Here is an 18,715-nt window from a genome sequence, read left to right as displayed (position 1 = left end):
GAAGATGCCTGGGTTACAGCAGCTTTAAATGGACCACCTGATGAAATCCAGTCTTACTGAGAATTTACTATGAGGAGCAAGTGTGAAAATAAATGTGTAGAGAGCGCCTGGGTGGTTCAGTCCATTAAGCATCTGCCTTTGGCTCAGGTCATGATCCCAGAGTCCTGATATTGAGTCCCGCATCAGGCTCTTTGCTTGGTGGGGAGTCTGCTTCTCCCTTTCTCTCTGCCCCTTGCCCCTACCACTTGTTCTCCCTAATAAATCAATAAAATCTTTTTAAAAAGACAGAAAATAAATGTTTAGAAATCATGAGCAGGGGGATCAAGACAAAGGAATGCAAAGTACACCTCACTGCAAAGAGCCACCTCCTGGAGAACCCTGGGAAAGGCACAGTGGACATCCTGACGGCTGTGGGATCCAGCATAGGGAGAGACGAGGGAGGTCACCCAGGTCCCACCAGGCAGTGAGCACAGGGAACCAGGGCCTCTCCAGCTGACATTCAAGGAGGCTATAGCCCAGCAACTACTTGCACCCAAGTCAATGATTCAGTTTTAAACCTAGAGAAATTCCTGACTCTGAGAAACGTTCGTCGGAAGACTAAAAATTCGTGATTTGTATAAGAAACTGAAACACCAGCATGATAAGGGAAAAGACAAAAAGGACATAGCAAGGGGTGTGCAAATGACACCCAGTGGGCTTCTGGGTAGTTTTCAAAGGCGTGGTCGGGACCTATGCACACGTCCAGTGTACCGACAGCTGGCACGGGAGGAAACGGACAGGGAGGAATCTCACAAAGACGTGTGCGATACCTCTCTTGTCACTTCTGTCCAATGTCTGCCGTCAGAAAAGCGGGCTACGAAGCACAAGAACCTGTCAATAGGTGAATAATGAAGCTTCACTCCAGATTTTAACAAATTAAATACTACGTATCAAGTCATGGGAAATGATTACATCACTGGTTTAGGAAATACACCTGAGAAAATGGAGAACAGATTCTTAAGAGTCTGCACAGCTTTTCCTTCATGTCTGGAGTATGTGTCTCTGGATTTCCAAGTAGGAAGGTAAGAAATCCTGCAGGGGCAACACCTGAGACATCGCAGCCTGATGACTCCTGAGTGTGAAGTCTGTCTGGGGTTGGCTATCCGCAACAAGGTCACTTGAGGGTTCCCATACTGCTGTTGTTCACAACACAATGTGAAACCGGGCACCAATCCCCTTGTGGAATGGCAGACACAAACAAAATGGGGACATTCTTCCCAACACTCCACATCACTGGCCTACACATAAGCTAAGGGGCCAATAGTCACTCACACAGCAGGTCTGGCTAACCAAAAATCTCCCCGAAATGGCACAAATTCTAGTCATGTCACAGTTGATGTCTCTGACCCAAGCCTCCTGACCAACAGACTGAGGCAGCTGTATACAGAAGATTAAGACAAGTCTTATTTCCTTCTTACTTCTCTAGGAAGCCGATGGTAGATGGAACCTCTCTGCGGAAACGGGAGTTCTTTAGCACCTCTCATCAGTTTCTCTTTTTTGGGCCATGGCAGATTACATAATTGCTACCAATTCTTTTTTTTTTTTTTTAAGATTTTATTTATTTGAGCGAGAGAGAGAACACGAGGTGGGGGAAGGGTTAAAGGGGGGAGCAGACTCCCTGCTGAGCAGGGAACCCGATATGGGACTCGATCCCAGGACTCCAGGATCATGACCTGAGGTGAAGGCAGATGCTTAACCAACTGAGCCACCCCGGTGCCCATGCTACCAATTCTTTATTCTCCTCAGCATCCATGCCCTTTGCCCTGTGACCTCACAGTTCCTCCCATTAGAAGGAGTCTGTCTCATTTATTTAGGTGAGATTTGGCTACATGATTTGCTTTGGGCAATGAAATGTTGGTCGGTATGACTGAAGTAGAGTCTTGAAACATACTTGTGGAGCTGGGCTTGCTCTCCGGCTCATTTGTCTTAGCATACTAATGGCATGGCCTGGAGAGCCCCATTACTCCAAGAAGAATGAGAGGCAGGGAGAGTGAACCTGGACCAAACCCATGGCCTAGGGCCAAGCCCAACCCACGTCAACCAACCTGCAGATACATGAGAGTGAGTAAGTGGTGGTTGTTTTAAGTCACTGACTTTTTAGGAGTGGTTTGCTCTGTTAAGATGATTGTGGTAGAAGCATGGCTAAGATAAGGTATGACATCAAGAGGTTGACAGACCTCTGCCTCTTGACTTTTCACTCCCTCTAAGAAAATCCTACACCTCCTCAATAAAGCATAACTCATGTACAGGCCACAATCCTTCAGCCACCATTGGATATGGGTCCAGTACAGTATTTCCAAGGCCAGATGTGTTTAGACCTATTTCTATAAGGAATGGGTCCCCAGACTGAACTGGCTTTAACAGCTCTTATAAACACGACTTTCAAAACACTGAAGAGCGATAAACCTGAAAACAGAGATTCCCATGCGGCAAACACTACGTCAGGTGTCTCTGTTAGGAATCATGCAAAGAGAATACACGTATACCTTTTTTTGAGGCTCATCAGGAGTGTCCATGGGAGTGGTAGAGCCCTCCTCCGCCTCCGAGTGGTTAGACTCGCAGGATGACACACTGACAGAGTCCATGCTTTCGCCAGAGCTCCCACTGGCAGTGGACTTGGGCTGCTCTTTGGTGGGAGTGCTACTGGTAATGATGTCCGACCCCAGAAAGAGTCTGCAAGAAACATGACACCAGGTGTTTGGGCTCTTACAAATCTGGAATCCATGATTCAGTAAATGTTTTGTGTTAATTAACCCAAATTAACCCAAATTTGGTCAATCTTGCACGCGCTGGCATTATTGGACAATGTCTCCTGTAAAGTGTCTCACAGATCATAGTAAACATCTTATCGGAACAGGTAATTTCCAACCTCAAAGAACGCACAGATTGCTTAGCTGGAAGAGGGGCCGCCGTAATCTAAGGACCCTCTAGAACAACGGTTCTTTATTTTTTAACATGCTATAGACCGCTCCGGCTGGGTCAAAATACCGTCGCCACACCCCCCATCACTTCCCACCATAAAATGAACCACGAGCGAGGCTAAGGAAGGAGAGTGGCACCGCTTTGGTCAAGGAACCAAAGAGGACAACTTCTGTTTCCAAACATCTGGTGAACTGCAGGAAGCTAAACCACTTCACTATAAAACTAGACGAGAAATATTAAAAACTCGTTTTAAAGATGAGCTTGCAAGACAGGAAGGAAAATCCCTATAGGCCACAAATAAACAGGGAACTGAAAACTGGAAGCAATGAGAGCTAATTCTGCAGCTGCTCTGGGTGCGGAACGGGAAGTACCAGTCTTGGTAAATGAGGGACAAGGGTTTGAATAGAGACACAGGCCCGAAGAGGAGGCCTCCTGTTTCTGGTGGGGCGCTGAAGCTGAAACCCCTCCTATAGAGCCAAGACCCTCAAAGGGGTTTTGAAAAGGGGTCTTTGTAGAAAGATGTAAAAAAGTGGTCTAGAAAAATAACATCCTACTGGCACAGGGAGACAATGACAAAGCTTAGCTGTCTTGGCCTGAGCTTGGGTGAAAGAAAACCATCTCCCCTGAAATCACCTGTGATCCTGACCAGCACCTCACTCAGATTTGCTACATATGTGAGTAGGAACTAGGAATTCTCAGTAATAATCTTGTGCAAACTGAAATTAAAACAACAAAAAAAAACAACTTTCTGGAGGAATCTACATTCAAACCAGGATACAGAGGATTTTCTGATAGAGATGTGCTCATAATACAAAATTACAAAATATACACAAGGAAATATCAAAGGGAGTCAAACAAGCACAACAAACAGCAGATTTAGACTCCTGAGAATTTCAGAACTTCTCACCTACAAGAATTTTCAGAAAGAAACTAATAATTGAGTCATTAATTTGACAAATATTTGAGTGTCTACCATGGGCCAGGCTATAAAATAAATATGTTTAAGATATTAAAGACATAACAAAAGAAGTTGAAAACAGGAGTTAAGAACAAGATAATTTGACAAAAGAACAGGAAGACAATTTGAAAACATTTCACTGCTAGAGTGAAAATGTAGTGATTTAAGGGAAAAACTCAGTGGAAGGATTAAATAACCACTGGAAAGAAAAATTGTGAACTAGATGAGAGAAGTGAAGAAAATCTTCAGAAATCAGCATCAAAATACATGACATGGAAATAAGAAAGATTAAAAGACATGGAGATTGGAATAAGAAATGCAGACATGTGTGTAAAGAGAGTTCCAAGAGAAGACAATCGAGAGAGTGGGACAGTGACCCTATCTGAGGAGATGGTGGCTACGAAGATTCTAGACCTAATGAACTGCATGAATCCTCAGACCCAGGAACCACACCTTGAACAGGAAAAATGAGACCCAATCCTCACTTCATCTATCTAAGGGGATATCAAAGACAAAAGCAGCTCTTAAAAGCAACAGGGTAGGGGACGTGATACAAAGGAACAGGAAGTAAACAGATACCAGACTTCTCAGAAGCAACAAATGAAGTCAGAAGACATGGAATCATGTCTTCAGAGTGCCGAGTGAAAAGAATGCGCCTCCTTGCATTGTATACCCAAGCAGAAGAGTTCTGAGAGTGAGTGCAGAATAAAGACGTTCTCAGCAACGGAGAGGGTTTACATGACCAGATTTCAGGGAGAGGAGCAAAAGGAGGGAAGGGGAAGGAGGGAAGGAGCAACACATGTAAAGAAACTAGTAAATACAGCCAACCCCAAACACGTACTGACTGCATAAAATAACAGTAGAAATGATGCGCTTGATTTTTCATTATTTCAGGCATTACCTGCTCAAGATCCAAGACCTGGAGCATATCTTTATTCTGCCTCATCTCCAGCTGATCTCCACCTGCACCCTCCCACCTCTTGTCCCGTTTTCCATGTTGTCTTCTTTCTGGGACCTCCAAGCCCTACTGGGGCTAGAGGAGAAAGAGCTCAACTCTGATCACAGTTCATAGGAGAAAAAATAATGCCGCTGTTGTACTCCTCCGTGAATTCTGAGTAGACCTCTGAAGGCCGTGGATGCCTGGTCCTCAGCCCGTCATCTGAGAGTCTAGCTTAGAATGAATCTGCTCAAAGATGGAAGAACCTTCTTCCATTTGTACAACTCTATGAGGTCAGTTCTGCTTCGTAAAGGTTAATTCTAACTCAGTACTAGGCATCTCTGACCTTCAGACCAAACATGCCTTCCCCAAAGGCCCCCAAAATCTTTCCAACTCTTTGGAAAATGGGTCATTAAGTGTGGGGAGAGCAAAAAGTACATTTACCATATTTTTTTAAAATGCTAAGATGATATAATATTTTGGAAATCGACAGGTATACAAATACCCTTATATGTATAAGAAATACGATGGGTGACATGGTGGCCTGTTTTATTCATGATAAATGTTCTAACTCAACTGCAGATAGCAAAAACATGAAATCCAAGCATCTCAGCAAGATATCACCAAGGACAGACACGTACTCAATGTTGACCACACTTCATGCAGCGCACTGCGCCCTGACGACCCTGCTCCCCTCCAGATTTCATGGGACTGTCCCTGCAGTTTATGCATGAGCCAGAGGTGGTGCAGAGAGAGGACCCAGGGGTCCTAGAGCGATACAGAGGGATGGTTGGGGTGGAGGGGGTAGTGGGAAGCAGTTAAATAAAAATGTGTCTGCAGTAGCTACTGCATAAGGACATGGAAGGAAAAGCAAGAGGGCAAAAGTCGTAGCACTTAGGATTGGATCTACCTGTGCTGACTGCCAGAGCAGGTCCAGAAATTTCCAATTATTTCTGATGCAGAAGACCATCGAGATGCCTGGCATTCCCTGAGTCACCTCACAGGGAGCCTGATTCCCTGTGGAGGTGTCGATCTTACCAGCTGACAAGGCTTGGTCAGGCCCTTGGGTTATCTCAAAAGAGAGTTCTTTTCTCCACCATAATTGCAGTGATGAAAAGATAGTAAGACACTATGGAAAATTCTATCGAGGTCAATCTACAAGCTCATAAATCTTGTGTACATGTCACGCGCAGGTAAAGGCAATGGAGAAATTCGAAGCAGGTGCAGGTGAGAGAGGGTGCCATGGGCTAGGGCACATACCTTAGAGTATCAAGTAAAGTGGCTGGGGGAAGGCTCACTGAGAAGGTGACATTTCAACAAAGGTCTGAAGGGAGTGAGAGTGAGTCCCCCAGCCATTGGGGGACCAGTGTTCTCAGCAGAAGAAATGGCAGCTGAACATGTTCAGCAAGGTCTGTGTGGCTGGAATGCAGACTAGAGGGAGCCGGGAAAGATAAGGACAGACAGGTATGGGACGAGGGGGCAGGCCTGGGATGACACAGCAGTTTTTGAAGAGTCCTGAGGACCATGGTAAGGATTCCTGATTTTACTCAAAGGGAGGAAGGTATTATGAAGTTAGCCCTGGAGTGTCTCTTGCATGCCTAGTACCTAGCGGGGCACAGAGTCATGAGTGTCATAGATAAGGCTCCTGCTCTCCGGTGGCAAATGCTCCACCACGGGAAAGAACCAATGTGACTGAGAGGGACAGGGGAAGCCAGCAGTGTCAGAGGGGGGGCTCTCTCAAGAGGAGGCACTGTTGTCCACATCTGAAGGAGCCAGCCACAGAGAAAGCATGTCAGACCAAAGAAATGTCTGGTGCAAAGGCCCTGAGGCAGGAACGAGTCTGGTGTGGTTGATGGATGGCTACAAGATGGGCATGGCTGGATCCTAGAGAACAAGGGGCAAGGCTGGATGGGAGGAAGGTGGTCAAGAAGGTTGGGGGAAGATCATGAAAGCCCTCCTAAGCTAGGATAAGGAGTTTGAGTGCTATATTCAAATAAACCAACGGGAAGTTTCGAAGCAAGGAAATATAATCTGGTATATGTTTTAAGAGACTATCAGGCTATTTGGGGGAGAGTGGATCACTGAGCAAGGAGAGGGCCAGAAGCCCATTAAGAGTGTTGCGAGAGTGGTCCAGGTTGGGATATGACAGTGGTTCATACCAGAGAGAACAGTGGAGAAGAAGGAATTTAGTAAGTTCACGACACAAAGGTCAGCTATTTAACCGGTGAGTGAACCAGTCTTCAAGTCTGGCCTGGCTCAGGGCTGCGGTACTGAATGTCCTCCCTCCCCCCGCTCTAACGGGACCGTCTGGGGGCCCCGGACCCCTGGGCGACACTCACAGGCTGAGCCTCTTCACCATGCTCTTCCGAGGCTTGGGCGACGTGGCACTGGCGTCAGCAGCTGCTTCGATCTCACAGGACAGGGCGTAGCTGGGGAACAGGAGAGGGGATGAGGTCAGAGCTTGAGAACAGAAGAACGGGTTGAAAGTCACATAACTTGCTGATTCTGTTTTAGAGGAAGTCTCTGACGGCTCGAAGTAAAGATGTCTACACCATGTTGTTCCCACACCGATGTCAGAGGGGACGGACTTCATGACCAGACGTTACAAATTTACCTGGACACCTCCTGCCCTAATACCCGTCCTGGCCTATGGACTGAGCCCCTTTAGTGCTGCATGCCTCAAAGAGGGACTTGTGCATTTTGGCAGCACGGAAGACCAACTCCACTCCGTTTCTTGACCATTCTCATCCCACTACTAAGCCGGAGATGGGGGGGATTATTTCTTGTCTGCTACTTCCCCCCGTTACTCTATGTATGTGTGTACATGTGCTCAACTTTTTATCTAAGAGAAATGGAAGACAAAACTTTTGCAAACTATCTAATCTTTAGTGAAGAGATATAGTCAGTTATATTATTGGTAAAGATAATTGAATATGATTTTTATTTGCTAAAACACCCTAAATTTAAAAGACTCCAAATTCAGACATCTAAATGCCAGGCAGATAGAACTTCCCTAAGCACAAAGGGATTTATATGTGACTTGAAATGTCTTTTATGAAAGCTCGTAGCTCTGACTAGTGGCTGTATCTGGCTTTGGGGTGGTGTGGAAGGGTGAGGGTGGTCAACAGTAGCGTGGTAAGCTGTGAATTATGTGGAAACCTAATGATGTATCATGTGTATCCTGCTCACGTGTGGGCACTCACTGATAAACGAATTTTTCAAATATTAACTTAAGCTCTAGATGTGGTTATAAAGAGGAAGAAAAAAATGGGATATATTTAGCAAGATTCCTCTAATCATTAAAAAGTCAATTAAAATAAGGGTGCCTGGGTGGCTCAGTGGGTTAAGCTGCTGCCTTCGGCTCAGGTCATGATCCCGGAGTCCTGGGATTGAGCCCCACATCGGGCTCTCTGCTCAGCAGGGAGCCTGCTTCTCTCTCTCTCTCTCTGCCTCTCTGCCTACTTGTGATCTTTCTCTGTCAAATAAATAAAATCTTTTAAAAAAAAGTCAATTAAAACAACTGACAAAAAGTTAATTATTGCAGCTGATATCGCGATCCTCAACTTTCTGATCCAGGATCCCCAGTCATGGCATGTCGTCTCCGTATGTGAGAAGGATGGACACATGAGAGGAAGTTCACTCAGACACACCGACCATCAGATCAGAAATGGAGAGGCAGTAGCTGCCTTATTTTCTACATGGCAAAGAAAGAAGTCTTCATCAAGCAATGACTACTGAATCACAGGTTTTGTTTTAATGTTAAAGAACCAATCCACTCTGGGATTTAAAAAAAAAAAGAAAAAAAAAAAAAGGACCTCAGAAATCATCTCTCTTCCAATGAGGGAACTGAGGTATACAGAGGTTATATGAACCACATTGAGGGCTGAGGTTGTAGAGTCGAGAAGACCAAAATTTAAATCCAAACTCTATCGTTGGCTAGTTCCGTTATTCTCTGAATCTCAATTTCCTCATTGGCAAAATACTTATTTTGCTGTCGACTTTGCTCTCCCGATGGTAAACTTTCAAGGAAATCCCCTGGTCTTATGGCAGGGGTTAGCAAATATTTTCTGTAAAGCACCAGATGGCAAATATTTTAGGCTTTGCAGGCTATACGGTCTCGCTTCCAACTACTTAACTGCCTTTAAAGCATGAAAGCAACCATAAATAAGATGTAAATGAATGGGCTGTATTCCAATAAAACTTTATTTATGGATACCAAAACTTGAGTCTCAAATATCTGTTCTATATTATAATCTTCCTTTCCCTCTCTTTTTCTTCCAACCATTTAAAAATATAAAAACATGCGGTGGGCCGGATAAGGCCTGCAGAGTCTAATCTGCTAGACCGCAGGGTAAGACTACCCTCCTGCTGGGTGGACATTCAAGGCACTGGAGTTAATGTACTTTTCCGTGCTTGTCAACCAGGATTTTGAAACCTGTCCCTTATGTCCCAGCCACAACAGAGTCCTCACCGTTCTTCCAAATGCCAACCATGTCAGGCCACAAAGCCTTTGCTTATGTTTTTCCCTCTGTCTAGAATGTTCTTCTCCGGTTCTCCCGGTGATATCTTATCTTTCTTCAGAGCCTAATCCAAACGTCCACAGCTTTCTGATGATCTCCCCTACTTACCCCATCCTTGGCCACATTGTTCCTGCCCATGGATCCTGTAGCACTTCTGTTACCTGCTAGATTTCAATTCTTCGTGAATCTGTCTCTCCTTCCCAACTGAAAGCTCCCTGGTAAGCTGGTACCAATGAACAAAAACGACAAACTAGGAGCCGATGGAGGTGGCCGTGGTGGCGATGATGAAGACGTTGATAATCAGCACTTGAACAACGCTTTTCTAAATACGACCTCATTTAATCCTTACAAACACACACTATGGATGAGTATTCTGAAGACCAGGCACAATCAGTGACTTGTACAAGGTAACAAAGACAGATGGTGGAGCAAGAATCTGAAAGCACACCTTCTAACGCCATCCAACCAGCCTCTCCTGATACACCACTCTCCTTCGAAAACTGAGGTTCTAGAATCTAGGAGCTGCTCACTAAATAGCTGCTGAAAAAAATGGGCCAATGAGGAAATGGCAGTAGTGTTCTTCTCGCCGACACTGTAGCTCCACCCTGATGGACAACACGTGTGCCTACCTCTCCTCCTCGGTGAGAAGCTGCTGCCTCTGGAACCACTGGATGAACTTTGGGTCTGGTGTCATACAATAGCTGTTGCAGGCGGATTGCAAGAGCTTGATTTGGGCAATCACTTCAAATTCCTACAGCAGACAGAACACCAAAGAGAAAGTACATAGTAAGGCCGATCCAATATCTCTCTTTTCAACATGAAGACACACCACATTAGGATACACAATGGAGAAAACCATCTAGGATGACTCTGAAGTCCTGCCTTTCTTACAAATAAGAGACCTGAGTAACTCTTAAAAATTCTAACTCCAAATCCCTGAAGGCTTTGTAGGCTTGTCAATCCTCCCATTCTCCTTGAAAAAGCAAACTGATGCAACTGAAACAGGCTAGCAGAGCAACCCAAACTAGTTATTACCCAAGGCCACAGTGGCTCCCTTTTTCTCTATTATGTTTTCATTCTAGGGACAGAAAACTAAGTTTGTAAAGTTGTGTACTTTTAAAGTATATTTTAAGTTTCCATTTCTATTTCCTAAGAGAGAGAGAAAAAAGCTACTTTAAGTCAGGAGGCCCCTACATTGCCCATCACCATCTTTTTCAAGCCTTACCCCTCAGTAAATAAGTTTTGGTAGGGCTGGATATCTAAACAGTCAGGGGCCTCATAAACTTGAATGTTTGGATTTCCCGAATCCTTGGGATTTTACTACTCCAGTAAATCCTTTAACGAAATCTTTTAAAGCTCACAAGAGAAGCAAGTATATAATCATGTCCAAAATTATTTATTCATCCTTAGATGCTTCAGTAAAGATTTTTTTTTTAAGTCAGCAAAGGGTATAAGCCTTAGCTTTAGGTTTGAAGCTGAAATTTTCCAGAAGTTTAAAATGCTAGTCTAAAAAGGGAAGAGAGCACCATCTAGTACTCTCTGATTCTGACGTTAAAGGACAAAGATGGGTAACTCTGGAGGCCAGTAAGTGACCTTGTTTTATTTTTATAGGACACGGCAGAGGAAACTCAACAATAGCCAGGTTCTGTGGGTATCAGCTTTCCATTCAGTGACTTCAGCTCTTGGTCTTGATATCCTCAATATTTATGATCATGCTAAAGAAGAAAGTATACGCTACCAGGGACAGAAGACTTACATTTGTCTATCTTAGCATATCTAGTTAGTAATGAGCTTAGCCTAGTGGGCTCCCGAAGGCTTGGTTTTAACCCATTGTCACTTCCTCCTGGAAGTTCTCTGACCCCACAAGCCGGGGATAGATGCCCTTCCACCATCTTCCTAGGATACCCACGACTTCCGCTCATAAGCCCTTATCAGTTGTATTATAACTGCTGACCTGTCTACCTTCCTCCTGGTGTGTGAAGTTCATGAGGGTGGGGAGCGCTGGGTTTTCTCTGAAGCAACCCCCAAACCTATCAGAGTGCTTGGCCCATGTGAGGTACACCATCAATATTCGGGAAATGAAAGAATCAAAGAAGAAGGAATGAGTAAGCTTCCTCAGTCATTCCTTTGTTCGCTCGTTTTCCTTTGTGTCATTTAAGTATGTATTTAAACATACTTAATTTGTATATTAAAAGAATCGTGAGTTTTGCAGGAGCAGGACCGGGTTTGTAGCCTGGCTCCACTACCAGGTGACCCTCGGTCCCTGGGGCCAGGTCTCCACATCCAGGAACTGAGGAAGATAAAACCTACTTCACAGCACTCTGGGGGGACTAATACACAGGTTCACACAAGGCACAATCGTATATAAGTGCTTGATAAACGCAAATTCTTTTTTTTTTTTTTTGCTTCTACAAAGAAAGCCTTAAGTCCCTGTTTGTCTTTTTTCGTGCCCAGATGAAGTAAAATGGAACACTGCAGCCAAGACCTTTACTTACCCTTCTCCTTTTCTCAAAGTTTATCAGCCCACCCTGAAAGAAATTAAATTAAAAAAAAAAATAGTGACAAACCAAAGCACTTTGAAATACAGCCCTACGTTGTTCTATGAATCATTACAATAGATCACAGGGATGCTGAAGTCACAGTGATCAATGACACTACAGTTCTGGCTAATATGGGGGAAGAGAAGCACCGTTTGCTTCAAGAAAAACATTCTTTGAATTCTAACAGGACAGGATCGGCAGACAGCCTTCCCATGAGATGTCCAAAACCAACTAAAATAGTAATGATAACGAAGTTACAATTCAGAATCCAAATACATCTGTAGAGCCAATAGGGCAAAAGCTTGAGTAAATGTTCCATTTACACTTTACTTCTTGACCCAAAGCAACAAAAACAGATGGTCATTGACTCATACTGGAAACCATACTGTCAATGGTTTATCAAAAGGGAAGTTGCTTCTACATAGCGTTGTGAAAAGTTAAGTTTCAATTCTTCATCCCCTATCTCCTGTTCTCAGTAGGCTGAATATAACTTCTAAATCCTTGGGCACTCCCCAAAAATTCCCCAGTGCTAATGAGTGTTTCCTGAGATAAGCTGAGGCAGAGGACATGAAGAGACAGAGCTCGGGAAATGCAAAATGAATGCCCACAACATTATGACAAGCTTGGAGGGAGGCACATGCAGAACCACCACCAGGCCTGCTAACTCGGACAGAGTAGAAGCAGACTCGTCGCATGTGAGAACCAGGGAGGACATGGAAACTTAGATGTACAAGCAATCCTTAAATCTCACTTCAAATGTCAAATTTCTTCCAGTTAGTATTTTATTACAGCTACTGACAGGTAGCTTAACTTTCACTTCTCTTCCCTCTGAGAGAGAAAGAGCGTGCACATGACAGAAAACACAAAAGTGCCTCAGGGCAGGTAATTATATGAAAAAAAGAAAACAATAATTAAAAATCCACAAATCTGACCACCTTCCTATCCCACCAAGTAGAATGTTAGGGCACATCAACCCCTCAGCCCTACCTGCCCAAGTGCTACTCAACATCAAGGACTTTCTGGAATCAACTTCGTCTACAAGGCCCTGCCATCACTCGCCTCCCCATCCCCGCACCTGGAACAGACTGTGACCTCCCCCATCTCTCACTGCCTTTCTGTCTGAATTCCGAGTACTTCCATAGTCAATGCCAGCCTTGATACATAGCTTCCGCTGGCTTGTGAGTCACTTGGGGTGTTACTCTGATTTGTACTCCTAACAGCATCTAACAAATGCCGCGTACGTAATGGGTGCTCGACAGACACTAATAAAGCGAATTTCTTTCTTGGGTATCCAAGTCACCCCATGCAAACAACTCACCTCGATATAGTCCTGAAGAGCAGTGTCAAGCATGGTGAGGTCAGTCAGGAAGGTGCCCAGGTAGGGCACGGTTCCCTGCATCACACCCTGAGGAGCAAAGCACAGCCAAACGGCCTTTGTCATGACTAAAAAGTGAAAGGGTTTCAGGAGCCTCCCTGCCAGAGCGAATGCGCATATTGCTGGCTAGATTTGCCAAGTGCCTGTTCATAGATGATGGCGGCCATCTTTGAATGGCCAGGTAAGCCTTAACAGCATTCGGAGAAAATGAAGGACCACAGAAGACCGTCAGTGTTAACCGCCATGAATGAAATTTTTCAGATTTTTAAAAAGGATGGGAATTCTACCACCTAATCTCTAACTTCCAAAGTTATGAAAACAGGCCCCAAATCCAGATCATACGAGTATGGTCAAGAGTGTTCAGGGAGGATTCATATTTTGCTTAGGCAGTTTCAAGGGTTGGTTTTTCTCTTTCAGAGTGTGTGGGTACCACTGGGGTTTGGAATGGCCTCATCACTGGTTAAGGGTGGGCAACTGTACACTGGGGAAGAATGTTACCACAAAAGCATGGGGTGTCACTATTAAAATGGCCTCTTGGGGGGGCACCTGGGTGGCTCAGTCAGTTAAGCGTCTGCCTTCGGCTCAGGTCATGATCCCAGGGTCCTGGGACTGAGGCCCGCATCCCACTCCCTGCTCAGAGGGGAGCCTGCTTCTCTCTCTGCCTGCTTATTCTCTCTCTGTCTCTCTCTCTCTCTCAAATAAATAAAATCTTCCTAAAAAACGGCCTCTTGGGTTAGGCTTCCAAAGGAGAGAAATGGGAAAGGGAAAAAAATGGTAACTCTGAAGTAGAAAATCTGGCAAAATACTACTTTAACTAAGTGATGAAGGTTAACATCACCAGTGACTCTTTGACAGGATGTGATGAGAATGGCACTTCTACTTCTGGGATATGCTTCCCCCAAATCCATAACCTCGGCCTGTTCACCAGAAAACAACAGATGCACTCTGATTGCAGGACATTCCAAAGATACCAGGACAGTATTCCAGAAGACCGTGTATAAGGAGAAACAAGGAAGACTGAGAAACTCTCACAGAGCAGAGGGCCCTGAGGAGACAGGATAGCATCCTACTGTGTGGGTCCTGGCCTGGCTCCTGGAGCAGAAAGAGGGTTCTCTTGCAGAAGTGGCGAAATCCCAATCAAGTGTGGATTTCAGTTCACAGTAACAGGCTGGTGTGGGTACCTCAGGCTTGACAGAGGGGCCATGGCTAGAGGGGGTGTTGACAATGGGGGACACGGGCTGAGGGCATCATAAAAAGTTCTTTTTTTTTTAAACTGTCCCTTGAAAATGAAGGTAGAATCACTTTAATTGCATGAATATGTAGTATTCATCTCACAAAATTTCCTTTGAGATCATCTCAATTCTCTGTAAGGCCACTGAGGCTCTAACCATTTTAAAGAGAAAATAAATAGTGGCTTCCGTGGATACCTTCTCCTCACTTCCCTTCAGGCACTTAGGACATTCTGGAAGAAAACACAGCCCCAGCCAGGGCAGGACCAGGTTGCTCCACGGGAGGCCAGCTGTCTCGCTGGCCAGAACTGACTGGAGAGGTTCACCCCGAGGACCCATGCTCAGGCGCAGTCTGTCCTTCCCTGTTATGTGCACAAGGTCTCATCCTGAACTAAAATAATCTTTTTTTTTAGCAGCTATTTTTAACTTATCTTTGAACAACCAAAAAAAAAAGTCTGAAATGCTGTGAAACGTTTCATAGGCTTTCTGGTACAGAAGAGTCCTATCATTCAAACCCAACATTTCTGATTTATGTCCAGCCTTCCAAAGAAGGAGAAAATCCTCCCAAAGCAGGGATGAGAAGATCTAGAGGTTGTCAGTCTCTAATTTCCTCTCTCTTTGGTTTTCCCCCCTCCCATGCTAAAAGGAGAATTTTTAAAATAAAGCTTTAAGATTAAAGCCAAAGATAGTCATTATCTTTAAGGAAGGAAGTACAGTATTCCTTCAAGTACTGAAAAACTAGAAAAAAAGGCTGGTTAGTCCTTGGGATTAGTGTGGAAAGCTGGGAAATAGAGAGCGGGTTTGGAACAAACGACAAGGTCTATCAGCACTCAGACCAAGTCCTCCTGGGAACAGACAGATGCTCTTTCCTCGGCACCCATGTCCTAGGCCACCGTGTGTCCGAAGTCGGCTACAGGAGGCATTCCTAATGGGGAACTGAAGCCCAGGAGGTCTCAGGGCCAAGGGAGCAGCAGCTTCTAAGTACAGGAGTGGATGGAGGAAGGCAGCAAGAGGGAAGGAAATCTACCTCCCGCAGACTTCGCCCCTCATCTCTAGAAGAAAAAAATGTTCCAGAGAACAATATCCTTTGCAACTCTAAGTATTTATATCCCACTGGGTCAAATGGGAATGACAAGATGCCCCTACAGACCCCCCAGCGCTGTGGAGAATAAATAAAGGACGGAGAACATTCTCGAAAGCAGGGGCGCAGATCGAAGGTGCTGGGGCCATGCAGGAACCCCGCCGCCCACACAGGGCTGCTTTCTGATGGGTCCTCAGGGAAGACCGAGGGCCGTACGTACCATATCCTTCTGGAGCTGAAGTCTCCTCTGGGTCCGCTTCTGGTTTTCTTTCACACTGCTGTCCAGGTTTGCAAACTTTGAGGTTCCTTCCTAAGAAACAGAAGCGCACACAGAGGAGAGCGATGGTGAGTGGCAGCAGAAGGAAGAGAAGGGGCCTGCGTGCCGGGCGGAACCAAGAGGGCTCCAGTGGGCTCGGGCTGAATTATGTCCATGTCTGGCGGGCTTGGTGCGGGCATCAGTGTGCAGTAAGATCTGGTGGCCTCAGGGGATCCTGTTTTCCCCCTGCTTTGTTAGAACCACCCCTGATTTGGTGATAAAATCAATGGTCAATACCAGGCTCGCAGTTCCAAGAACCAGAGGCCACTTCTGCACATCCCATGTTTCTCTGGGACTGATCACATGCCCTGGAAGTGAAGAGTTCTTCCTCGGGACATGTTGTGATTTCTTGCTTTTGGCCTGAAATACATGTGCCAGCACTCTGTGAAGGAAAAGGGTTTCTTTCTGTGGTTCTTTCTTAGCTAAATGAAACTTCTGTGCCGGAAGTTTTCTGAGGAAGTCCTGTGTCGTGGAACAACAGGAATCTATGAAGGCCAGACCTTTGCCTATTTTTTCTCCCCCATGTTCCTCCCCTAACCCATCCTCCCAAGTTACTTTTCTCAGACCCGGGACTCTTACGAGTCAATCCTTCCTCCTGGGGCCTGGGGACGGATGGCTCCCATTTGTCTGCTCCTGTCTGTTGTCACAACAAACTCTTCCACGATGGTGACTAAACTCCAGTCTGCTGACTGAACACGGTGCTTTGGGGTTTTGTGGTTTCAGGGTCTTTCAAGTTCTCATTTTCCAGGAACTGTATAGACGGGAGGCATGTTTCACAACTTGGTTAGGGACAAGCATTCTGGTAGCTTTTCCTCGGTCAGTTCTTCCCAGAGTCCGTGATGTTACCAGAACCCGTGACCTTTGCTAACCACACAGCGCAGGAGCGTCATCTGCAGACTTGGCCTTCCCCACTCAGCGAGGCCCTAAGACCTCCTATCGTTCAGCAGCCCTCACCTGGGTCCAGGACCCACATGACTCACAAGCTACTTTAAGTCTCCCTGTCACAAATGATGATAAGGAGCAGTACTGTGGTGTAACCTCCTGTATCTAGCTTGTCCTGGGCATGAATGAAAGCCACCTAAAACGTGCCATTTCCCAAGCGAAGGGATGGCGAGTCCTCCCCCGTTCTTGAGAATTTGCTTGGAGTGAGAAATCACTTCTGACTTAAAGGCAAGTGTCCAGCTCTTTCCTGTGTGGGTCCCTCTGGTTCCCTTCCAGCTTTTCGGACACTAGCAGAGGCACCATGTGTGGAAGTCACAGAAGACAGATCTCAAATTCTTAAGAAGGATTTCTGACCAGTTAAAAGGCTCCCGAGAACCAAGAAATAGCAGAAAAGGAAAGGAAGAGCACTCGGGACAGCCTCCTTGCTGGGAGGGGGCTGAAGACCTGAGGTGAGGCCTCGCAGGCTTGTGGATTCCATGACCTCATGATTTCGAGAGAGTGAGACTCCATTCCTGGTTGGGTCACTGAAGACATGGCCCAGCGGCAGTGCTTCCAGATGAGGTGGCAACCCAAAACCCATGATTCCTAATATCCAAGGTGTCCGTTTTCTCTTTCCTTGGCCCTAAAGCTTTTGCTCTGCAGCTCTCACACCACCAATCCCTTGAAACCCCTTGGAAATTTTCTGACAGCATCACATTGTTTCTTCCTTCTGACTCCTTTTCTGGCCCCACTCATGCTCCTAGTGTCTCTTCCTTCTGCCAAAGTCACCTTCTTGTTTTTTGCTATAATTGGGTCTTTGGAAACGTCACCCTTAATGATTGCCTATGTTTGGATGAATTCCAAATTGTTCCCTCTCCTTCGACCAACCTCCCGCTCCCCTCCTGTATCTTTCCCCCTCTGCCGTCCTCCTCTCTCTCTCTTTAGTGAAAATTTCTTACCGGAGTCCCATCTTTACTCTACCTCTGTGAGTTCAGGTGCCCCCACCCATCCTGTTCCCGGGCCTCAGATGGACGCAGGCACTGGATTCTTCTCAGTGTTGGGTACTTTCCTGCCCAGAAGTTAATGGTAATGATCTGAATGGGCCTTCAGAGTCCTAACAACCTTCTGCTCCAAAAGCAACCTGACTGTGTTTTAGGGCTTCACTACACATACGTTTCCACCAGAGCCAAATTCCTGGGCCTTTCTCACAGTTGTTTACATCAATTCCACTAAGGGGAGTTCTCATCCAAGAGTCCCAAGGACCAGAACAACTTGGTGGCATTCTGTTTTCCTGCTGCTTTAAAATTTATGGACTCTACAATTCACCTGCTCAGAGTTATCTAAGTTCACTATCACAGGTTTAAGGTAACCTGTGATAAAAATAAAAACAAACAAAAAAAATTAAAAAAAAAAATTTTCCCCAACAATTAAAATGAAAACCTTGGTTTTTGTTTTGTTTTGCTTTTTCTTTTGTTTTAGATTTTTGCTAATTATTATGTTGCCTCAGCTAGCACATCACAGAAGTAGAACATTACATCGACCCAGAAGTAGAGGAGAAGACCAGTCTCTAAGACTAAGATTATCCAACTGTAAATCAGTGTGAGTTCACGAATGGCGTATTAAAAACAGAGACCAGCAGTTTTTCTCAGTGGTTCTTTTGAGACCCTAACTACCTTGATTCCTTTTTTAAACAACATGCTGAAAATTAACACTCAGAATTACAGGCGTCATATGAAGAATGATCAACAAAGGTGACTGGAAAGGGACCTACACATACATACAGCCTGCCCAAAATGTTACACCCTCATGATGATAATACACAGACCACAGGAATTTATAGCCAAGTTTTTCATTTCTTTGGGAGGGGAGCCATGCAG

General features: G+C 45.3%; 1 protein-coding gene across 5 annotated transcripts in view; it reads right to left on the bottom strand.

The window, feature by feature from the left end:
* Positions 1-18,715, bottom strand: part of RGL1 (ral guanine nucleotide dissociation stimulator like 1) — a 223,102-nt gene that overhangs the window by 11,222 nt on the left and 193,165 nt on the right. For all 5 annotated transcript variants that reach the window (XM_032319041.1, XM_032319044.1, XM_032319042.1 and 2 more), the window contains 6 exons: positions 15,822-15,911; positions 13,235-13,321; positions 11,872-11,904; positions 10,006-10,127; positions 7,196-7,285; positions 2,526-2,712 (listed from right to left, as the gene is read on the bottom strand). In XM_032319041.1, the coding sequence (XP_032174932.1) occupies positions 2,526-2,712; positions 7,196-7,285; positions 10,006-10,127; positions 11,872-11,904; positions 13,235-13,321; positions 15,822-15,911 (609 nt within the window). The remainder of the gene's footprint in view (positions 1-2,525; positions 2,713-7,195; positions 7,286-10,005; positions 10,128-11,871; positions 11,905-13,234; positions 13,322-15,821; positions 15,912-18,715) is intronic.

This window comes from Mustela erminea, chromosome 17, assembly GCF_009829155.1.
Source record: "Mustela erminea isolate mMusErm1 chromosome 17, mMusErm1.Pri, whole genome shotgun sequence".
NCBI lineage: Eukaryota > Metazoa > Chordata > Mammalia > Carnivora > Mustelidae > Mustela > Mustela erminea.
This window is presented reverse-complemented; position numbering and strand designations above follow the sequence as displayed.